This window comes from Rhincodon typus, chromosome 5 (genome assembly GCF_021869965.1).
Source record: "Rhincodon typus isolate 14 chromosome 5, sRhiTyp1.1, whole genome shotgun sequence".
In the NCBI taxonomy this organism is placed as follows: domain Eukaryota; kingdom Metazoa; phylum Chordata; class Chondrichthyes; order Orectolobiformes; family Rhincodontidae; genus Rhincodon; species Rhincodon typus.
Window position 1 is genome coordinate 34,846,735 of NC_063336.1, and position 21,758 is coordinate 34,868,492.

At 40.7% G+C, this 21,758-nt stretch overlaps 1 protein-coding gene across 1 annotated transcript in view; it reads right to left on the reverse strand.

Moving 5' to 3' along the window:
* rngtt (RNA guanylyltransferase and 5'-phosphatase) overlaps positions 1-21,758 on the reverse strand; it is a 261,175-nt gene that overhangs the window by 91,935 nt on the left and 147,482 nt on the right. The window contains exon 6 of the mRNA XM_048596726.1: positions 16,362-16,462. Within this exon, the coding sequence (XP_048452683.1) occupies positions 16,362-16,462 (101 nt within the window). The remainder of the gene's footprint in view (positions 1-16,361; positions 16,463-21,758) is intronic.

Below are 21,758 nucleotides of genomic sequence, written 5' to 3' on the forward strand. Positions count from 1 at the left end.
CACACAGTCCCTCCACTCCCTCCCGCACACACACACACACAGTCCCTCCACTCCCTCCCGCACACACACACACACACACACACACAGTCCCTCCACTCCTACACACCCACACACACACCGTCCCTCCACTCACCGCCTGTCCCCCCCACTCCCGCCACACACGGTCTCTTGCTCCCTCTCTCATTCACATGCACACACACATGTGCATACACAAACACATTGAATCTATGAGGTGAATTTCTATTTTGTTCAGAAAGCACAGAATTTATAGACAGTCAGTCGGTCGATGTGGCATTTTAGAAATTCCCACTTTAGAAATAAAACCAGTCTGACTCCAAACCAGAACACAAACAGATTCTAAACAAGGCCTTACACCTAACATGCACTGTCTGACCGAAAATGTCACCTCTTCTTCACACCGGTAAAACCTTTTGTTCTCTCAGGGAAATGACTTGAAAGAAATTCAGGAATTTACCTATACATATTAATCAATCGAAACCTTCTAACGGAACAAAGATTTAACAGCACCTTAGGTTTGTTTACTTCATCCCGATCAGTGGTGTGATCTTTTGCTTATAAATTCTGTGTCTGATTCCACCTTTCTCACTAACCCCTGGAGAAGGAGTGAGGCTCCGAAAGCTTGTGGTTTCAAATAAACTTGTTGGACTGTAACCCGGTGTGGTATGATTTCTGACATTCTCAGCCAAATCATTGATACAGATAACAAACAGCAATGGGCCCAGCACCAACCCCTGATGAACTGGACATATCTGGTCAAGACCAGGAGATTTATCCACCTTTGTACATTCTAATACATCCAACACCTCCTCTACTATGATATGGAGTGTCCCCAAGATATCACCACTAATTTCTTCAAGTTCCCAAGTTTTCATGTCTTTCTGGCTCTGCTTTATAAAGGGCTCAGGAGATGAGTTCTAGCCAGACAGGTCACTGCCTGTTACCAAGGGAAATCACTCAAGTGGTTGCACCAGTTAATCGATTAGATTCCCCTTGGGCCTTGTAGAGGTTATCACGTTCCTCCTCCTGTGTCTGAGGGTTCCCTCTTGTTTCTGCGCCATTATGGCCTCCTGCAGCGTTTTGCCCATGGCACCGTTACTGTTGCTTTCCAAGTCCTGGTCAAGGGGCTTATAATAAGTCGGCAAATGTCTCTCGTGTGAAGACTGAAGAGTCACTGAAGTGTCCGCACCCTTGGTGGCATGCAAATCGAAGCCGTCAGCTCAATTGTGGAAGGCTTCCACCAGATGCGATCAAAGTGCTTATTTTTGCGGCCTTCTCCCCAGTTTTCACTGTGTACAATATCAGTCCTTTTTTTTTTTTTTAAGGATAGCTCCCAGGGTCCCTAGAGTTTCTTACATGGACGATATCTTCCCAGAGTAATTTTTGGGACCTAAAAGAAACTTTGACTTCGTTGTGTTCCTTGGAGTCAGAGTCCCTTTTTAAAGCTTTCACCTCTTCTTTGACAGGGCATAATTCATTCTTGTCAATTCTATACCCGAGGTACTTTATCTCGTTTACCTGCCCCTTTCAGGGCAGCACGGTGGCTCAGTGGTTAGCACTCTGTCTCACAGCGCCAGGTACCTGGGTTTGATTCCACCCTCGGGTGACTGTCTGTATGGAGTTTTCACATTCTCCCAGTGTCTGCGTGGGTTTCTTCTGGGTGCTCCGGTTTCTCTCCGAGGGAGAGTGGGGCAGAGAGCGCGCACGAGGGAGAGCGGGGCAAGAGACAGCCTGCCCAAGAGTGAGACAGCGTGTGAGCGAGAGTGGGTGGGGGAAAAGAGTGAGTGAGTGTGTGCGTGTGCCTATGTGTCGGGGGGTGTGGAGAGACTGTGTGTGTATGTTGGGGGCGGTGGTGTGTGTGTTGGGTGGGTGGAGAGAGAGAGACACACAGTTTCTCCACTCACTCCCCCCACCCCCCCAACACACACACAGTCCCTCCACTCACCCCCAGTGGTTAGAACTCTGCCTCACAGCGCCAGGGACCTGGGTTCGATTCCACCCTCGGGTGACTGTATGGAGTTTACACATTCTCCCCATGTCTGCGTGGGTTTCTTCTGGGTGCTCTGGTTTTTTCCCACAGTCCAAAGATGTGCAGGCTAGGTGGATTGGCCATACTAAATTGCCTGTAGCGTTCAGGGATGTGTAGGTTATGGTGGCGGGGGGTGGGATGCTCCGAGAGTCGGTGTGCACTTGTTGGGCTGAAGGGCCTGTTTTCACACTGTAGGCATTCTGACAGAAAATCTTTTCCCCCCGTTTTAGGCAGATGCCAGCCTCAGAAAAAATAGTGCAAGTTCTCCAAATTCTCCACATGTCCCTCTGCAGTAGCTACTGAAAACACCATCGAGATAGACGGACACTCTGGGACTTCCTTGGAGGATGTTCTCCATTACCCTTTGAAAGACAGCACAGATATTCCAGAGGGCAAGTCAGTGTACTCATGCAGTCCTTTGAGTGTATTTATAGTAACATACTTCCTGGATGACGTGTCAAGTCTCTGGTGGAGGTAGGTTTGGCTCCTATTCAATATAGAAAATATATGATCCCCAGCCAGCTTTTCATAAAAGTCTTCAACGTGTGGCATTGGGCATCTGTCTAAGCAGGAAACCCATTTGATTATGATCTCATAATCCCTAAAGAGAAGGACTGTGTTGGCAGCTTTTACAACTGGGAGTACTGGTGTGACCCATTCAGTAAACTGTATTGGGAGTGTGACGCCAAGTTCCTCCAGATGTTTCAATTTGACCTCTGCATGGGATTATGCCTTGAAGCATTTAGATAAAGCTTCTGAGTCTACATAGACCTTGGCGCTGGTGCATTTTGTCTTTCTGAGGCCCTCTTGGAACACTCTGGGATACTTCCCAATGACTTCATATAAATCACTAGTACCCAGTTTAAAGATCTGTTTCGCCATCCAGGTGGATTTTCTGTGGGGAGTCCCTTCTCAACAAGGTTGGGACCTGGCCTTTGCACCGCCATTAAGAGTCAGACTATCTGTTGCCCAATCTAGCCTTGTCTTTAAGTTTGCGAGACACCAAGATGCCATATTGATGTTTCCTAAAGGTGTGCTCCGCAACAACAGAGATGGTGGTACTAGTGTCTACCTCTATGTCTACAGGGTGGCCATTTGTCTGGATTTTTATCTTAATTGGGACCACTTTGGGAGCAGTGATGTGATTTAGCCATATTAATTCCTCACTCTCGGACTGATTTATTTGCAAATCCCTGCCTTGAGATGAATTCACCCTTCGGCCTGTGTGGTACGCATTTTGCCCGTTTCGTTAGCCTTATCTGCGGTGGATCCCACAATTACAAGTCCGGCATGGACCTTCTTGCTCCTTACTGTATTTTGGAGAAACTTCCTGTCCCATTCTGGAACCTTGCAGCCTCTGTTTCCAATAGCCTTTCCTTGGCAAACAACAGTAGCCATGAAAATTGTTCACTGCAGACTTTTCCCTCCGGTATGGGGGCAGCCAAGGCTGAGAACGGTGCTATCTATGGACCCCTGACGCTCCCGAACCCCCTTTTCAATGTTTTCGTAGGAAAGGGCCAGTTCTTGAGGTCCAGATCTGGTTCAGTCAGTAGCTTCCTTTCAGTCGCAATATTATCAATTTCACAAACTCAGTAACCTCTTAGCATTTCCCAATGTGCTGCCCATACTCACTGTTCTGCCAACTTCTACAGTTTCATTAAGAATTCAGTAGCTGGTTCCCCAGGAAGTCTATTTGTCATACTAAACCTATAACACTGCAATATAACGGATGGTTTGACGTCATAGCGGTCCGCTACCATATCTATCAGTTCAACAAAGGATTTTGACTCTGGAGGTGCCAGGAAGGTTAAACTTCTTATGATGCTGAAAGTTGGGGCCGCACAAGTGGTCAGGAGAATGACATTTTGTCAGCGATCCCCTTCTATCCTATTTCGCTAAAAACAGTATCTCATTCTATTGGCAACACATGGCACACATAGACTAGTCCCAGCCTGGGACAGAAAGTTCTGCAGATCCATCCCTGGTTATGTATATAAGGTATCCAGAAGTGTTATCACACACAGCCGAACATTCTTTTCTATGAACCATCTATGAACCAAAACCAGTAAAATCACCTGTGTTTCCAATTGAATACGGTTTGCTTGATTTTTTTTAAATATCCCTGGGTCTGCTTTATCATATTTCTAACCAATTTGTTCAAACAGGTTATGACACATCTCTGGAGTAGGTGGGACTTCAGTGAGCACAACCATTGAGCCACAGAAGTCCTATGGTTTGGTTTATGCGCTTTCCTCCTATACCCAGAAGTGCTATCACGCACAAGAGTGACATTCCCACCACCAAAACCACCAAGACTCTTTTTTTTTTAGTTTTCTTTTCTTTTAGTAAAAACCAGTAATCACCCATGTAGCCAATTAAATATTCACATGCACGGCCTGTAAAAGGAAATGCAAACCATCAAATGTGATGGAGAGGTAGGGAGAGAGGGAATCAAAATAGAGTTGGTGGTGGTGGTGGGGGGGATAGTGGAAGCACTGTACCCCCTGCATGTTCACCTCCATCTGAAGGCATCGACAAACCTGATGGACACCACGTGCTCCCTCTCCAAGTGCACCTGGACTGCTTTATGTATTTTTAATTAACCTGTTCAGCAACACTATTACAAATCTCTGCAGCAGATGGGACTTGAACCCAGGCCTCCTAGCTCAGAGGTAGGGATGCTATTGCTGTGCCACAAAAGCCCTCTGAGTCGGTTTTGTATTTTTTAAACTGTTTTATCTCCACCCAGAAGTATTGCCACACACAACTAAGCGATCTTCCCACCACCAAAACCATCCTGACTTCCTTCTTTTGCATTTTTTAAACTACTAATCACCACCAGTAACTGCATCAGAGTTATCTTATTTTCTAATCACTGGAACATGTGGGGCTAAAACCCAGGTCTCTCAGTTCAGGGGTAGGAACGCTACCACTGCACCACAAGGCTCCTTGTGTCAGCTTTATAAAAAGCTCAGGTGATGAGTTTCAGTTGGGTAGACCACTGCCTTTATCCAAAGGAACTCAAATGCATGAGCTCCTTGAGGAGATTCCCCATGAGCTTCTAGGGATTATCACACTGATCTAAGTAAACAAAAAAAGTTACTCTATCTTCCACATACCCACATATAACTTACCTAACCAGAGAATAGTTGAGACAGTCCTTTTAAGAGCGCTATTAAAGACTGGTGGGTATTGTGAGCTGATTACTTGGATGGATTGAGCTTGTGGGTTCCTCTGGATTCTGCATCAAGACAGCCAAAGTGTGCTGGCACACATACATACATATGGCTAAGAGACAGACCTTCTGCTTCTGTCTTTTACGCTTTTCTGCAGGCCATATCTGCCAACATAAGAGACAGTTAGCTAACTTGTCACATAATCCTCTCTCCAATTGACCAACGATCCAAATGCAGTCATGTGGATTCCTGATACATCGGTTCAACTTGATCAGATGATGACTGGGAGTGTTCGTCTCTTAGTCATAGACCATTGTATGAAATTATTACAATTAATGACTGGCTCCCTAACCCTCAGCATTTCTGGAGATGGGGCTCATTCACATTCTTCTTGGGTGATTGTCTTTGATGGGTTTCTGTAAACAGGCCGACTCAATTTTAATAGCTTTGGAATACGTACATACAGCCATGTATACATTCGGCCATCTTAGAAACTGCTATTTCAAGTCTTTGGATTACAGCTGCAATTTATTAATACTGAAGCAGTGATTTTCACTTTGCATGTATCCAAAATATTAAGTCATCTTCAATATAAATCATGGAACTACGACACTATTTAGAAGGAACATAATCAGAACATAAATGCTTCAAATATTTGAAAAACAAGACAACCCACACCTGTATTTTAACCCAATTCTGGGCACCCTGAGAAAATGAATGGTCAAAAGAAAAGGGGCACAGAGAAATCAGAACTAGAAGTAGGTAATTCATGATATAATTGCCTATTTTAATTTCCCCCCCTAACAATTAAATCTCTGTGTTCAGACATCACTGTTTTCTCCCTCCAATTGCTGACAAAGACAGAGAACATAAGATTTAAGGTAAGATTTTCAGGGTGTAAGACTGTACATGAATCAAAGACCAAAGACCTTCGATATACGTCAGCCACTTTGTCTATTCAAATGTATACGTGACTAGCATCCTTAAAGTTAACAAATGAAGAAGATGTGCAACAAATGCTTGCTAATTAATCTCTCAAAACAATCATACAACAGAACTCTGCATGACAGATAACGCTGCATTCAAAATGACCCCAGTATAAACTAAGCATGCATCTTTGTGTAAAATCCTTGAGAAAACAAACGCACAGACAACAAATTTTAAAGGAGAATGCAAGAAAACATAACAAAAGGCTGTCAATCGTTGGTTGTGCACATGTAACGTGAAAGGCCATTTATAGGTTCCCGTGGAGAGAGCGGTCCTGTTGTCATCTTTGCCGCGGGCACTCTGGAGTGTAATGAGCATATGCTGAACAGTGAGGTGTCATTTTAACGGTGTGTGTGTAGTAGATATGGATGTTTAGTTACTAATAAGTCACAGAGCCGTGAACGATGCAACACAGGCATAAAATCAATACAAGTGTCACCCAGCATTGGTAATGTACTTCTGCTAGATCCACCATTTCTTGGCTTCACTAACACACACAACTCAACTCATTATCTTAAAGACACAACTCCTGCACTCAACCAAAACTGGACTGCAACTTCCAAAAAAAATTAACCCTGCTTTCCAACGAGCATCAAGAAGAACACCTAATATTTAGTCTCCTCGAAACATACTGGTACATCTTGTGGATCAAGTGCTAAATCAACACTTACAAGCGATGATATTCTTGTACTGCTGTGGGGAAAAGAGGAAATGCTACTAACAATCCTGTAACTAAATTTCCACTTGGATGCCGGTTGATGTCCAAAGAGCAGCTCTGAGCTCTAGACAGGAAATCTCACTATGTGATAAATCTAATTTCATTGCATTGAAACCTAGAATCAGTGATGGATTAATTGGCAACAAATCAAGGTGAGCAGAGTGGAGAAGCAGATCTCTTAACTCTCTTTCAGCAATATTTATCCTAGGTCTTTGAACTAAGTTTCTTCATTATGCCTGTTATGAAAATAATTTTTTAAAAATTCATTAAAGGAATGAGGGCATCGCTGGCTAGGCAACATTTACTGCCCGTCCCTAATTACCCTCATGGCATTTCAGAGTCATCACTTTGCTGTTTGTCTGGAGTCACACATAGGCCAGACCAGGTAAAGATGGCAGTTTCTTTCCCTAAAGGACATTAGGGAATCAGATGGGTTTTTCTGTCAATCAACAATGGATCTATGGTCATCATTAGATTTTATTGAATTCAAATTCCACCATCTGCCATGGCGGGATTCGAACCCAGAGTCCCTAGAATGTTATCTAGGTCTCTGGATTAACAGTCCAGCAATAATACCACTAGGCCATCGCCTCCCCACAATAATAAATTCCTGTATTTTGAAGTAGTGAACTGGATAGGATTACATTTGCAGCAATCTATGGAATCAAAGTGCGTAATTGCAAGATCATTCAGAACAAAAGATGAAATTGAAACATTTTAATGTAAATGTCAATTGAGTCAGTGACTGAAAATATTATAAAAATAAATTAGGTAAGTTTTGAAAAAGAAGCATTTTGAAAGTCACTGGGAAAGGGAAAGAAAGCAAGATTAGATACTCTCATTAAAGATATGGTAATGCCTCAGGCATTATGTGTTGAAAGAACTCTTGTAATTTTAACCTCTAATATGGAATAATAGAAATTTATGAGTGAGGAGGAGGTTGTGAGAGCGCACGTGCGAGAGAGAGAGAGCGCGCGCACGTGCGAGAGAGAGCGAGCGAGAAATACACTTGCACATCCAAGACAGAAAAGGGAAGTGCTATAAGCACCTTAAAGCACCGCAGTCAAAATTATTTACACATGTAGCAGTTAGCAAACACAGTCTCAGTTTAATGTCCAGCGTGACTAACAACACTGCTTCCAAACCCGCACCCTGAGTGTCACGTCTGAACGTCATCTATTCATGCACTCAAGTCTTGAAGGAGGCTATGAATCCATAACTTCTGACACAAGATTACTACTAGTTCAATCACACTGATGATCCAACAAATAAGATATAAAATGGAGCACTGAATAAAAAATGGTTCATAACAGAAAATCAAGATCTGCTACCATGGAAAACTTTCAAAGGGTTACATGGTAGGTGCCATGCATTGTTCTTGAGAACCCACTCAATAGCTTGACTGATGATCTGAAAACAAGACCAGCTGCAGAAATAATCCACCAACTTTAGGACTTGGATTTTTTTGTAATTAAACTTGGCAGTAGACGGTAAATGTAATTTGTAAGGCTGCAAATGTAAGACTGTGTACTTAGCCCCCTACTGTACTCCTTTTACACACACAACTGTGTGGCCAAGTTCCACACCAACTCCATTTACAAGTTTGCTGACAACACCACCATTGTAAGTCACATCTCAAACAACGAGATAGAGTACAGGAAGGAAATGAAGTGCTTTAGGGGATGGTGCAAAGACAACACCTTCTCCTTCATTGTCAGCAAAACGAAGGAGCTGGTCATTGATTTCAGGAAGCGGAGTGGACGGCATACCCCGGTCTGCATCAATGGTGCTGAGGTAGAGATGATTGAGAGCGTCCAGTTCCTGGGAGTGACAATCACCAACAATCTGTCCTGGTTCACCCACATTGGCACTATAGTCAAGAAAGCACAGCAATGCCTCTACTTCCTCAGGAGGCTAAGGAAATTTGGCATGTCCATAAAGACTCTTGCAAATTTTTATCAATGCACCATAGAAAACATCCTATCTAGATGCATCACTGCCTGGTAGGTCAACTGCTTCCCAAGATCAAAAGAAACCACAGAGAGTTGTGAACATAGCCCAAGTCCAACAGGCAAATGAGCCCCCCCATCCACTGACTTCATCGATACTTCCTGCTGCATTGGGAAAGTAACCTACATAATCAAAGACACCTCCCATCCCCATTATACTCTCTTTCACCCTCTTCTGTCAGGCAGAAGATATGAAAAATTTGTATACACGTATGAACAGATTCAGGAGCAGCTTCTTCCCTGCTGTTACTGGACTTTTGAATGGACCTCTTTGATATTAATGTTGATCTCTCTCTGCACCTTCGACAGTTGTAACATTGTATCCTGCACGGTGTTCAGTTAACCTGATGCACTTGTATAGTGCCATCTGTCTGTAAAGCACATTGGACACCACTTTGCACTGCATCTTGGTACATTTGAAAGTAATGAAACAAATCAAATTAAATATGCTCGATGTAAATTTATTTACAAGTAAGGAACTAATTACAGATTGTTGTTAAGTTGGGTAGAGTATGTGATGTTTGTAAAATGATGGGAAGGAAGACTGCTTGGTCCCTTTAAAAGATGATGTGTTTTTTCTCTCAGCTTGGAGATTGAAAAAAAATGCGCAAGTGCACACAGAGTTCCTGAAAATGAAATATCGTATCAAATGGCTGTGTGGTTAACAACCCAGACAGTACTTTGTTTTATTATTAAGGCAACCAGTTTGAAAACAAGCCAATTAATTTAAACCAGGCACTTAGAAACCGATTAAATTAAGATCTGATAGTTTTGACAACCTAGGACCAATCTTATTCTAAGAAATTAATAGGTCATCAACGTTATAAAAGAAGAGGGCATTTGAAAATCTGAGAGAGAGCAGCTGCCATCTAATAGAATTAACAACCCATCAGCTCTCAAGAGAAAATCACTGGCTCTCACAGAATTCTCAGCTAAGCTCTCAGAAAACCATCATCTAACGAAAAGTATAGTGGCACTCTTAACTAATATTCGTGAAACAAGACTTCGACAGAGAAAAGTGTTCCTGACAACGGAGGGGGCACAGGGCATTCTGGAAGATGTATCCTGGCTGTAATTTCGAGAGATTAAGTTTGAATGTATTTAATTTTGTTTTATGTAAGTGGGATCTGTATTTATTGGAACAGCATACCATTTGAATTTTGTTTTATTTGGGATTAGTAAGTAGTTAAGGGGGATTTGTTTGGTTTGTTAATAGTTCTGTTAATTTGTGCAGTTAGAGTTAGATGAATAAATTATTACTTATTGATTATAGAGTGAGTGAAAGGATTTTATTTTATTTAACTACTCCTTAATAATAGATTGGGAGCGGAGAGGTAGGTTATACCACTTTTCACACTTCCTTTAACAGATTATGAGGTGAGGCCTGCCTCCGAGTGTTTCGGTTTTAGTCACCTAGGGGGGTCAACCTCTGCTTTATAACAAGATGATTGTGCAATGGATCTGAAAAGACATTATCGGAAAGATCAGTCATCATACAGTTGTAGTGGAAAAGGCAAACAAACATATAGATGGAGAGTGGCATTGCAATATGACACTCATTACACTCTACCTGCAGTACTGTGTCAGAACTGCCTTAAACTTTATCATTGTTGGATAAGGTGAAGTTTGTTTGGGGTAGGCTCGAGAAGACCTTGGAATACTTGAGTCAGAAGGCAAAGGGACGGATAAGAGTTTCCGCTAGAAGTAGAATGAGGTCAGTGGCGAGGTGTGAAAAACAGTACTGAATTGAAAGCAGGGCAGTCCTTGTGTTAGCAAGGATTTTAGATTGAAAGATCAGATCAAGGTTAATGTGGATCCTGAAATTAGGAACAGTTCAGGTAAAATCACAGGGCAGTACCTTTTACATGACATGATTTACGATGAGCAATGTGGCAGAATCACACAAGATCTGGCAAGGCCGATCTTGACAACAGGAGCAACTTGAAGCAATTTAGTATATCTTCAATTAGGTTTTGGGCATCGAGGTGAGATTCTCACTACGCAACTGTGTGTTGCCTATTAAGAGGAGTATTGTTTATTGACATTAACTGCCACTCTCACTTCATTAATATGTACATGGCTATCCACAGTGCACATCGCTGTGAGCAAACTCATTGCCGAGAATTCTCAACATGCAAGTCAGAGTGGGTACCAAGTGACTTTAGCATGCTGCTTGTCGCAAGGAACCTCCACATTGCTTGCCACACAACAGCATCTCAGGGCATGATCTACACGCACCAGCCACATTCACTCACTGCCCACCGACACTGGCATCAAATATCTTCAGGAACTTCTCTAGATTACTTGCAGAAAGCAACCAGCAGCGAAAGGCTGCTGCAAGGATACTTTGCGCACAGGAACATTCACCCAGCCCACAAACTGAATTACATGTAGCTGCACACTGCAACCTCTGGGCAATGAGGGCTGTTTCATCCCACATGGCTGTCTGTCACTCCTGCTCCTCCCTGTACATATGGATTAAGTCCCTGATTGCAAAACCACAGCAGCCTTTCCTGCCTAGAGATGACCAAGTGTCTTGTGACTGGAAGCCCTCCAAGTGCCAATGCTTTAGGGTGTTTCTTTTTGGGCCAGTGGTGGAGCTGTCATAATGAGGTGCTCACCAGATCGTGCTCTCACACTGTCTAAGCCTAAAGTCCCCCCTGACATGTCAGTATGAGAGCTGTGGGGATGCAGGAGCCAGCTATGCTTCCTCTGAGATCTCAGTCCTCTCAATTCTCAGAGGCCGAGGAGGTGGCTTCTCCACTGGGGTTGCCAGCATCCCACTGGTATCTGCGAGACATACGGGAGAGAAGACATCATGACATTGACAGTGGATTTAAGGCGAGAGTTGCAGTGGAACAAAGAATAGTGCTTACTCAGTTTGTGGGATATGGGTATCTTGGCAGCCATGCAGAAATGGCCCTAGTCTTCAGCAGTGAGGGACAGGATTGTCTTCTCACAGTGGCTGAGAAGCTTGATGTTGGGAGCCTTTCCTGCCCTTTTGGGGGCTGCCTTCTCCTGGAATGAGAGCAAGGGAGGGCCTCTGAGTGTGATGAAAGTGGGCAACATGACTGCTAATGCTGGTGCAGGTGAGAGACAAGTGGTGAGATGTTCCAGACAATTGAGGAGGCCTGGCAGGGTTAGTGGTTGGGGAGGTTTAAGGGAAAAGGGAGAAAGTGAAGAAAAACATTGTGGGCCATAGTCAGAGTGGCAAAACATGAGCCTTGGGTGGGAGTAGGTGCAGTGGTAGAGGTAGAGAGACTGAGGTAGCAGAGTATGCGCTCTTTGGTCATTAATTTTGTTTTGCCACTGCCAACTGTTCTTCCAGACTATGTAGACTGCACTGACCTGGTGACAACTTTGGAGCAAGCTGCCAGGTCTGGTGGTGGGGCCTTCTCTGCTGGGCCCCTGGGAAAAGGATGGCCCACCTCTGCACCATTCTGTTGAACAGATCCTCCCAGTCCCTGGTGGAGAATCACAGCAGCATCTTACCCTTCTCTGGCATCCTGTGGCTAAATGTCAGTCACCAAGCAGGGCAACTTCAAAATGTCAGGACTCAGCCAGGTACACAGCGACAGACGTTGGTTTTTCAATGGATGAGTAGCAAGTTCTTCCAGGAATGCAAGTTGCAAGATGAGACAAGAATTGGGCAAGGGGGCAGCACTGGGGTGGGGTAGATGGTCAATGAGGCAAGTTTCATCTTACTCGGCTTTCAAAAAATTCAAAAAAAACTGACACTTAGCCAAAAAATGCAAGATTCAGCCCATAAATTATTTCAGTCCCCAGTAAAATATTTTAATATCTAAATGACATTTAGGTATTGTGCCTGATGCAATAACAACTTCATATAAAATTCTTGTTTTATTTTAACAATTATTTAACAATCTGACAGAGGTATTTTTAGTGACATACAAAAAACCAAACAACCAGATATGCAACCATGTACCAATAATAGCAAACTGTCAACCTGATTTTAGAAACATTTCACAATGGGTTACAGTCCCATATTTGTATTTTAAAGTAGAAATATTTGCATGTTACATACACATTAAGGTGATAATGGCCACTTTCATTGCTTCTTCAATTAATTTACCATCTGCAAATAATTTATTGAATTTTTCCAGAAGATGGCAAATGCAAAATGATGCTTCAGTGCAGGTCTTACCTTTTGCTGCTAGTTTAGAAAAAGATGACCATTGAGCTTTCAAAATGGTCTTCAGCTCATCAAGCTTCTTTACCTGAAGCATACTGTTTAGGGAAAACCTATCCCTGAATTTACTGTGGATTATTGTATGGTGGCCTTTTACTTATCAATATACTTTGCCCTTCCCTTTTACAATTCTTAACAGAAATCGGGTTTCCCATCCCATGTTTTTGGTTTCTTTTTAGATGGTACAGGTTCATCACTTGTCATTATTGCTTCATCTTGTCGTTCGTGACACCCCTCTGTCACTGGTCACACTCCGGGTAGACCTCTGGTTCTGCACGTCTGGAACATCTAGAATGTTGCTGGCTGTTTTCAAGTATGGGGGCACAAAAGGTCACTTCTGTGGTTGTGATGAGCTGATCATCTTGTATTGCTATGTTACTGGATGTGTGGCATGGCAGAATTCCTTGTAACTTTTCTTCATCTTGCACAGATTGATTAAATTAGCAGCCGAAAGAAAAAGACTGCAGGTCTACAGAGACCAGGCAGAGGAGTGGTACCACTCTTTATTAGACAGCATGGACACGATGGGCTGAATTGTCACCCATCTTTCCAGTACTGTATTATTCTAGCTTCGTACATCACTTACTAGTACATTTCTTATTAACTTGTTTGCACTGCCTTCACAAAACTTGTTATCCTGCAATGATAGCCTGACAGGACCAAACTGGAACACAATGCAACAAGCTGGCAAAGTCTGTTAACAGCATGCACTCTTCTCTAGGCATGTAGCTTCTAGAAAATGGAAATCAAGTAGCAGCATGCCAAGTGATGTGTACACGGTGAGGAAACGTGGACAAACGATAAGATTAGCTGACAGAGAAGCAGGCTGCAATAGAACACAGACAGGCAGGAGAATTGACAGACAGACACTCTGCGATCGACTAGTTGACTGCGATCTACATGTTGGTGACCATGGCTCTATAATGAAGTAAGAGTGTTGGTTAGTTCAGTTGGCTGGATGTTGCATTTGTAATGAGAGTAATGCCAACAGTGTGGGTTCAATTCCAGCACCAGTTGAGGTTACCATGAAGGACTCTCATTCTCAACCTCTTCCCTTTGCCTGAGACATGGCAACCCTCAAGTTAAACCACCAGTCATCTCTCTCTGGTGACTGAGCAGCCCTGCGGACTGGTAAGACTTGACCTTTATAACTGAATAACAAAAGCTGCCATTTGATGTATATCATGTATCCCATTCGTCAAAAATGTTTATATTCACATTTGAATAATACACCAAGAAGTATGTTCCAAGACAGCAACATAACCTGTGGTTAGGATGTGTTACTTTATTGTAACATGCTTTTAAACTGTATGCAATGTATGGATGACATCTTTGCTTTGCAAGTAAATTTTTTTTTGAGCCAATTAAATTTATTAGTTCTTTATAAACAAAACAAAAAGTTCTGTAGAAGCATCACTGGTCTTGAAACACTAAATTTGCTTTCTTCTCCACAGAAGCTGCCAGGCCTGCTGAGGTTCTCAAACAATTTCTGTTTTTGTTACACATAATATACAGGGTTGCTTGGGATGCTGTGTTGCAGGAAATGTATCCTTGTACACAGTTTTAAAAGCACACAAGATATAATTTCGGCTAAAAGAAACCACCATATTTTGTAGTTAGTACTGTTTCTGAGCCACAATATAATTTTGCAACCTACCCTCTCAAACATTATTCAAATATAATTGCCTAGTTATAGTCAAAAGAAATCATATGCGCAAGCTAATCTCATATGACATGATGCACATATTGACTGGGGTTTTCAGCACAGTCACAATGGTCAACTGGAAATTGTGCCTGTCCTTTTAAGCCCACTACTCAGTTACTTTGTGGGAAAATGGTCAAAATAGATAGAAAGCCAATAGCAGTTATTGGAAGTCAACAGTGGCAATAGCATCTAACTGTTGTTTCAAGGTCAGAAAAGAATGGGAGGAAATAAACAGAATATTCACTTAGGAGTGTAACTTCAGATGACTCAGCAATAGTGATATTCCTGACCAAAATCAGCCCTGAGAAGTCAAAAGTCAATTTTATTCAAAATGGATAACTGTAAAACTACTGTTAAACAAATATTTAACACAGGATTGAAGTCCATGTCAGAGTATGCTTGATAAATACCTACTTTATTTACAAGGACGACGCTAATACCAAAACATTATGCCAGTGAGGAAAGATTAAACAGTATAGGAGCTAATCTGAGAGAGATGTCAAGGATTGTGAAAGACGTAGAGAAGTTGTCTGGACTTGATGGACTCAAGCAAGGAAGTAAAAAAAAAAAAGGCTGTTACCATCAGTAAATTCAGGAGAAAAATCTTAGTCAGAGAGTGGCTAGGATGTGCAACTCACTACTACAAGGAGTAATTGAGCTGACGAGCCCAGATGAATTTAAGACCAGTTCTATAATCATCAGGATGAAAAGAACAGGAATTGTTAATGAAATTAGAAGATGTGTGGGAGTAGGCTCGTGTGCATCAAAACACTAGTATGGAGCAATTGGGCCAAATGGTCTGCTTCTACTCTTGTATTTAATGAGTGATTATTTGGAATATGATAGATACTTTTATAGAATTAGAGCTCATGTAGAAGTTTCAAGGCATCAGCGGATACAATGGCACAATGTACAATGCTGCCACAAACATGCTACCAAAATTTGATTACACAAACTTCAGGTGTATTTGATTGCACAGGTCTTCAAGGCAAAACCAAAAAAACTTAAATATCTTAAAATATGTAGGTATGACTTTAAACATAGTGTGAATTAGGTATTTACTTGATGCATTGCAAATGACTACAGGTTTTTGACATTTTAATGGTTGTGTTGTTTAAATAATGATAAGATTTAAATTCGGACATGGGGAAGAGCCATATAACGTGAAGGTCAAAGTCTTAATTTTCAACAAGAACCTCAATAGAAAGAGAAGCCTGAGGCTCGGTATTGTAGTTGCATCTCAACTCAACATGTACATTTGCAGTTTTCACAAATTAATTAATTTACTTATAGTTTCAGTCTTTCAAACAACAGAAACAAATACTTTCGTCTCCATTGCGCAATCATTCCAAATGTAATGCTTGAAAACTATGTGCTTATGAATATCATGAAAAAAACGAGTTACAGCACAAGCAGTCCACCCACTGGTTTAAGAGACAATATTTCACATCATGCTTTCAGAAAATCAGATCAAAGGAACTGAAATACATTTTTCTAGAGATTACTTACCCTTCTCCTCCAAATTTAGTTATTTTCAAACGGAAGTCAACAGAATTTTGGCTTGGAGGTTTCCACTTCAATATATCATCACATCGACCAGGTTTGTATTTCTATATAAAGTTTAAAAAAAGAGTAATTTAGTGACATTTATTCTTTTACTTGTGAATCAAGCAAATTCAGAACAGTTAAAGTATTTAATAATGGGATATAGGCATAATTTACAAACAAAATACTAGCATATCAAATCTAAGCGATTATAGTTTCTAACCATATGTCAGGTGATTCATTTGTAAGACCTCAAAAAATGCATTACATCATGCTACTAATGGGTCTATAATTTGAAATCATGGTACCATATCAGGCTGTTGTGTCTGAATTTGAAAGCAAGTGTATACAATGGTGGAAGCTATTCAAGTACAAGTGTATATTATTTGATATCTTTCCCAATAACTGTACAATGTATCAGATACAGAAAATTATCTTCACATTGTCCAACTTGAACAAGTTAGGTCATTCCTAAAGTGTCAACTTGAAATATGAAACATTAATGTTGGATATAAAAATGGGATAAAACTCAATCAAAATCACAATTTTTATTAATTTTGAAGAATTACAATTTATTCAATTGAACTTACCAACCTTCGTTGGCAAAGCCAGTATTTATGCCTGTCCCTAAATGCCCTTGAAATGAGCTGCTTAATAGGCCATTTCAGAGGGTGGTTAAGAGTCAACCACATTGCTCTGGGCCAAATCAGATAAGGACAGCAGATTTCCTTCCCTAAAGGACATTAGTCAAGCAAATGCATTTTGACAACAATCAACAATAGTCTAATAGTGACCGTGGAATTATCTCTCTATTCCAGATATTATTAATGTAATCTAAAATCTACCAGTTGCTGTGGCAGGACTTGAACTCAAGCCCATAAAGCATTATCAGGGGCTTCTGAACAAGCAGCCCGGTTATATTACCAATACACAACCATTTCTTATTAAAACTTGCAATGTATAAAGAAGCAAAATTCTTTTAAGGGACTTCAATGAGCTGCTTTTACTGATAATTATTTATGGCACTTCAAGTTGCCACTAGAAACAGCTGATCTTTTCCAGATAAAATGTATAAATGTACTGAATTACTGGTGTTGCAAAATACAAATGAACTATTTTCACCCCCCTCAATTTTTCACAGGGACCAATGAAATAGCATGAGGCAATTTCCCTTAAAGATAACAGATTGTGGATATTAAAATTTTGGCTAGATTTTCTTTCTGTTCACCTCTCAGAACTAAACCACCACAAATGCAAGATAACCCTGGCTATAGAAATCACTGTACATACAAACAAATGACCAGCAGGATTTCTGCTGTCAGGACCAAAGACAGAAGCAAGTGTCAAAGAGGGATGCATTTGTAGCATTAGAGGTCTCTAAAGATAAATGCTCAAGGGAAATTGGAAGTTGAGAAATCCTATCTCAGATCATAGAGTCAAAAAGTCATACAGCACGGAAACCTTTTTGTCCAATTCGTCTGTGCTAACTAGACACCCCAGTCACACCTAGTCATATTTACCAGCATTTGGCCCGTAACCTCTCCGTTTGAATGGAATAGGGAAATAAGAAGGAAGAGAATGCCTAAGTTAGATGACAAGATCATAAGATGCTGGCACAGAGTTAGGTCATTCAGCCCATCAAGTCTGCTCTGCCATTCAATCATTGCTGACATGTTTCTCAATGCCATTCTCCTGTTTTCTCCTTGTAACCTTTGAGTGTCTTTAAGACAGGGATAGATAGGTTTTTGATTAGTAAAGGGATCAACAACTTGGCCTCCACAGCCCTCTGAGGCAATGTGTTCCATGGAATAACACCCTTTGGCTGAAGAAATTCCTCCTTATCTCAGTTCTAAGGGTTGTCCCTTCACTCCAAGACTGTACCCTCAGGATAGAGTCTCTCTTACTAATGGAAACATCTCTCCACGTGTGAGAACCTTGGAAGATGCAAGTGGGGAATTGGTAACAGTGAACAGAGAAATGGCAGATGATTTAAACCAATATTTTGCGTTGGTCTTCACATTGAAGGACACTATAAACATCCCAAAAAAAAGATAAACAAGGTGCTAATGGGAGGAAAGATCTTGTAACAATCCCTAATATGAGAGATAAAGATTTTGACAAACTAATGGGAATAAAGGCAGGCAAGTCGCCAAGACCTGAACGTCCGCATCCAAGGTTTATAAAGTGGCTGCAAGAAATAATGGAGGCATGTATTGAAATACTCCAGAACCCATTGGATTCTGACAAGGTTCCTTCAGATTAGGAAACTTCATGTGATGCTCCTGTTCAAGAAAGGAAGGAGACAGAAAGCAGGAAACTACATGCCAGTTAGCCTAACACTTGTCATGGGAAAACGGTAGAGTCCAAAATGAAGAAAAAAAATTGCAAGGCAATTGGTAAGGGTAAACATGGTTTTGTGAAAAGGAAATCATGTTTGACAAATTTGCCAGAGTTCTTTGAAGATACAGCAACCAAAACTCATAAGCCAGCAGATATCGGACATTTGAATTTTCAGACAGGCATTAAACAATCTTGTGTAATAGCCATGTAAAAGGCTATTACACAAGACTGGAACTCGTGGTATTTGAAGTAATTTAGGACCACAGATTGAGGGTTAGTCAACAAATAGAAGACAGTCAGGATCAGTAGATCTTTTCAGGTTTGAAAGACATAAGCAGTGGAGTGCTACAAGTATCAATCCCTGGCCTCAATTATTTCTCATCTATATTAATGACTTGGAGGAGGGGAAAAGTGTGTAATGTATTCAAGCTTGCTAATGATGTAAAAATAGGTGGGAGCGCAAGTTGTGATGAGGACATAAGGAACCTGCGTAGGGATACAGATAGGATGGGGTTTAATATAGGAATATGTGAGGTGATGCACTTTGGCAGGAAGAATCACCAGGCAAGCTATTATTTAAATGGAGAGACAGCCCACTCTGTAGAGGGATAAGTGTTCTTGTGCATGAAACACAATATGTTAACATGGAGGTGCAGCAAGGAATTAAGGAGGTAAATGGAATTTTGGCCTATATTGCTAAGGGGTTGGAGTTTAGAACAGTACAAGGTGTTGATGAGTCCACAACTGGAATACTACGTACAGTTTCAGTCCCCGCACTTAAGAAAGGATATCCTAAGCATTGGAGGCAATTTAAAAGAGGTTCACTAGACTGACTCCTCAGATCAAGGGTTTACTTATCAAGAATATAGTTAATAAGAAAGCAGCACTTGCAACATGAGATGCAGTTGAGCAGCAATAAATTACTCTTAACAATGTTCACTGAATTTATGAATGAATGTGAGATATTATTAATTTAAATAGAATACTGTCTAGTAAATTATGAAAACGTTCAGCACTTTTCCATGCTGCACACTAAGTAAATAAATAATCTCAATTTGCAATTCACACAATAAACTTGTGAATTAAGAAAACATTTGATTTGTGTTTGATTCTGCAATAACTTACTGCCTACTGCATTCACAAATAATTCATTTACATGCAAATATCTCGTCAATAGTAAGAAACAAAAATATGATTTACAATAGAAGCATAGGTAAGATCTTTGCTCAGGCTACCTATTACAGTCTGAAATACACGTCTCTAGTCCTAGGGCTGTATTTAAAAATAAAATGAAAATGGTTAATTTAGTACATTACAAAAATATTCAGTTAATCTTCCTGGCATTGCTCTCAAAAGAAACTAAAATTTCTGTCAAGCAACTGTTCTTGATTACATTAATCCCTTGGTGTCTTTCGCTTATTTTTCATTTGTTCTTTGTCTTTGTAAAGGGGGAAGAGAGGGAGGGGGAAAAAAATGAAAGAGGGGATATGACAAAAAGAGGAGCAGGCTAGCAGGGACCAGAGCTTACATGAAAAGGATCTGGTGTATGGGATAATGAAAAAGGGAAGGAACAGCAAAGGCTGGGGAAAAAAGAGAAAGGGAGAAGTAGGGACAGAAACAGAGAGGCTATGTTGCTGGAGAAAGCCTAGAAATAAGCTAGAAGGTAAATAAAGAAGGAAGAGAAAGACATGACGAGAAAACAAACAGAAAATGTCCAGTCTATCATCCTCGCTCGTATGTCTATTGCTGACTAATTTGCACATCAGCCAACAAAAGCAATGAAGGGAGTCTTCAGCGCACTTATTAACCATACAGCTGGAGGACTGGCACTACGCAAATCTAAATTTGAAATGGAGGGTAAAATAAATAGAAAAACACAAAATTAGCAATTTAAAACAAATAAGTCAGATGTTTCAGATGTGGAAGTTATCATACAGTACAGGTATAAATTTATAAATGACAATATCAGTTGTGAACTGAAAGTCAAAAGAATACAGACTGAAAACATACAGATGAGGAACAATACATTCAAGGTTAGAGATCTAATACAGCTAAGTATCATAAAATATTTTAGGAAGCAATTAATTTATGTTCAATATAAGTTAGCATTATATATTTCTATCTCCTTCAAAAAGTTGCAACTCCCATTAAACTGTTCGTACGGTTTAATATACAAATGAGTTTAGTTTTGTACTGGGATGGTTTACAGCTTTTATTTGGAAACAGTTTTCATTGATGCAAATTTAGAATGGTCTGAAATGGACTGAACAGTATATACATATATATATAACAATACATGGGAATGTTCTGAGCCAACCCCAACAACTAGAATATCATGGATGGTTTCTAACGTGCAGTTGCATCAATATCAAAACTGCATGATCTGTACTTATATTGTTAATGGCCAGGGAGCAAAGCAGATCTGCAAAGTAGGAGATATAGTTGGACAACAGGTCCAAGCTAACCCTGGAATGAAGACTAAGGCACCATATATCTGGCAAGGCTGACTTACAGAACGCAGGCTAGTAACACATATAAATATTGAAGACTGACAGAATGTCAACAACGTTAACAACTCGAAAACCAAGACAATGCAATGCTTTTAAAATGAATAAGTTAGTCAAGTTTCTCCTCATTTGTAAGATTTCCAATTTTATGAATCCAGTTTTATGAATCAACCCAACAACTGCCATCTCCATGTGAAAAGATAAATGATCCTTCAACATATTTTAAATTATCTCAATGCCGAACCTAGAGGAACCATCTAATTCAGCCTGAAACTATCCAAGTTGCCAATCTTCAGGATCCATATACCCTAACTTTTCTTGAACTTTAAAATAATGTTGAACCTATCCTCCTACTTCGTAACTTTGCATGCTATTTCATTCATTCACAGTATGTGGGCATCGTGGCTTTGCCAGCAATTATCACCAATACATAACTGCACTCAAGAAATTTGTGTAGCTCACTGAATTGGTGGGCATATCCTTATTTAAGATAAACCTAAGTGGAAACAGGCAA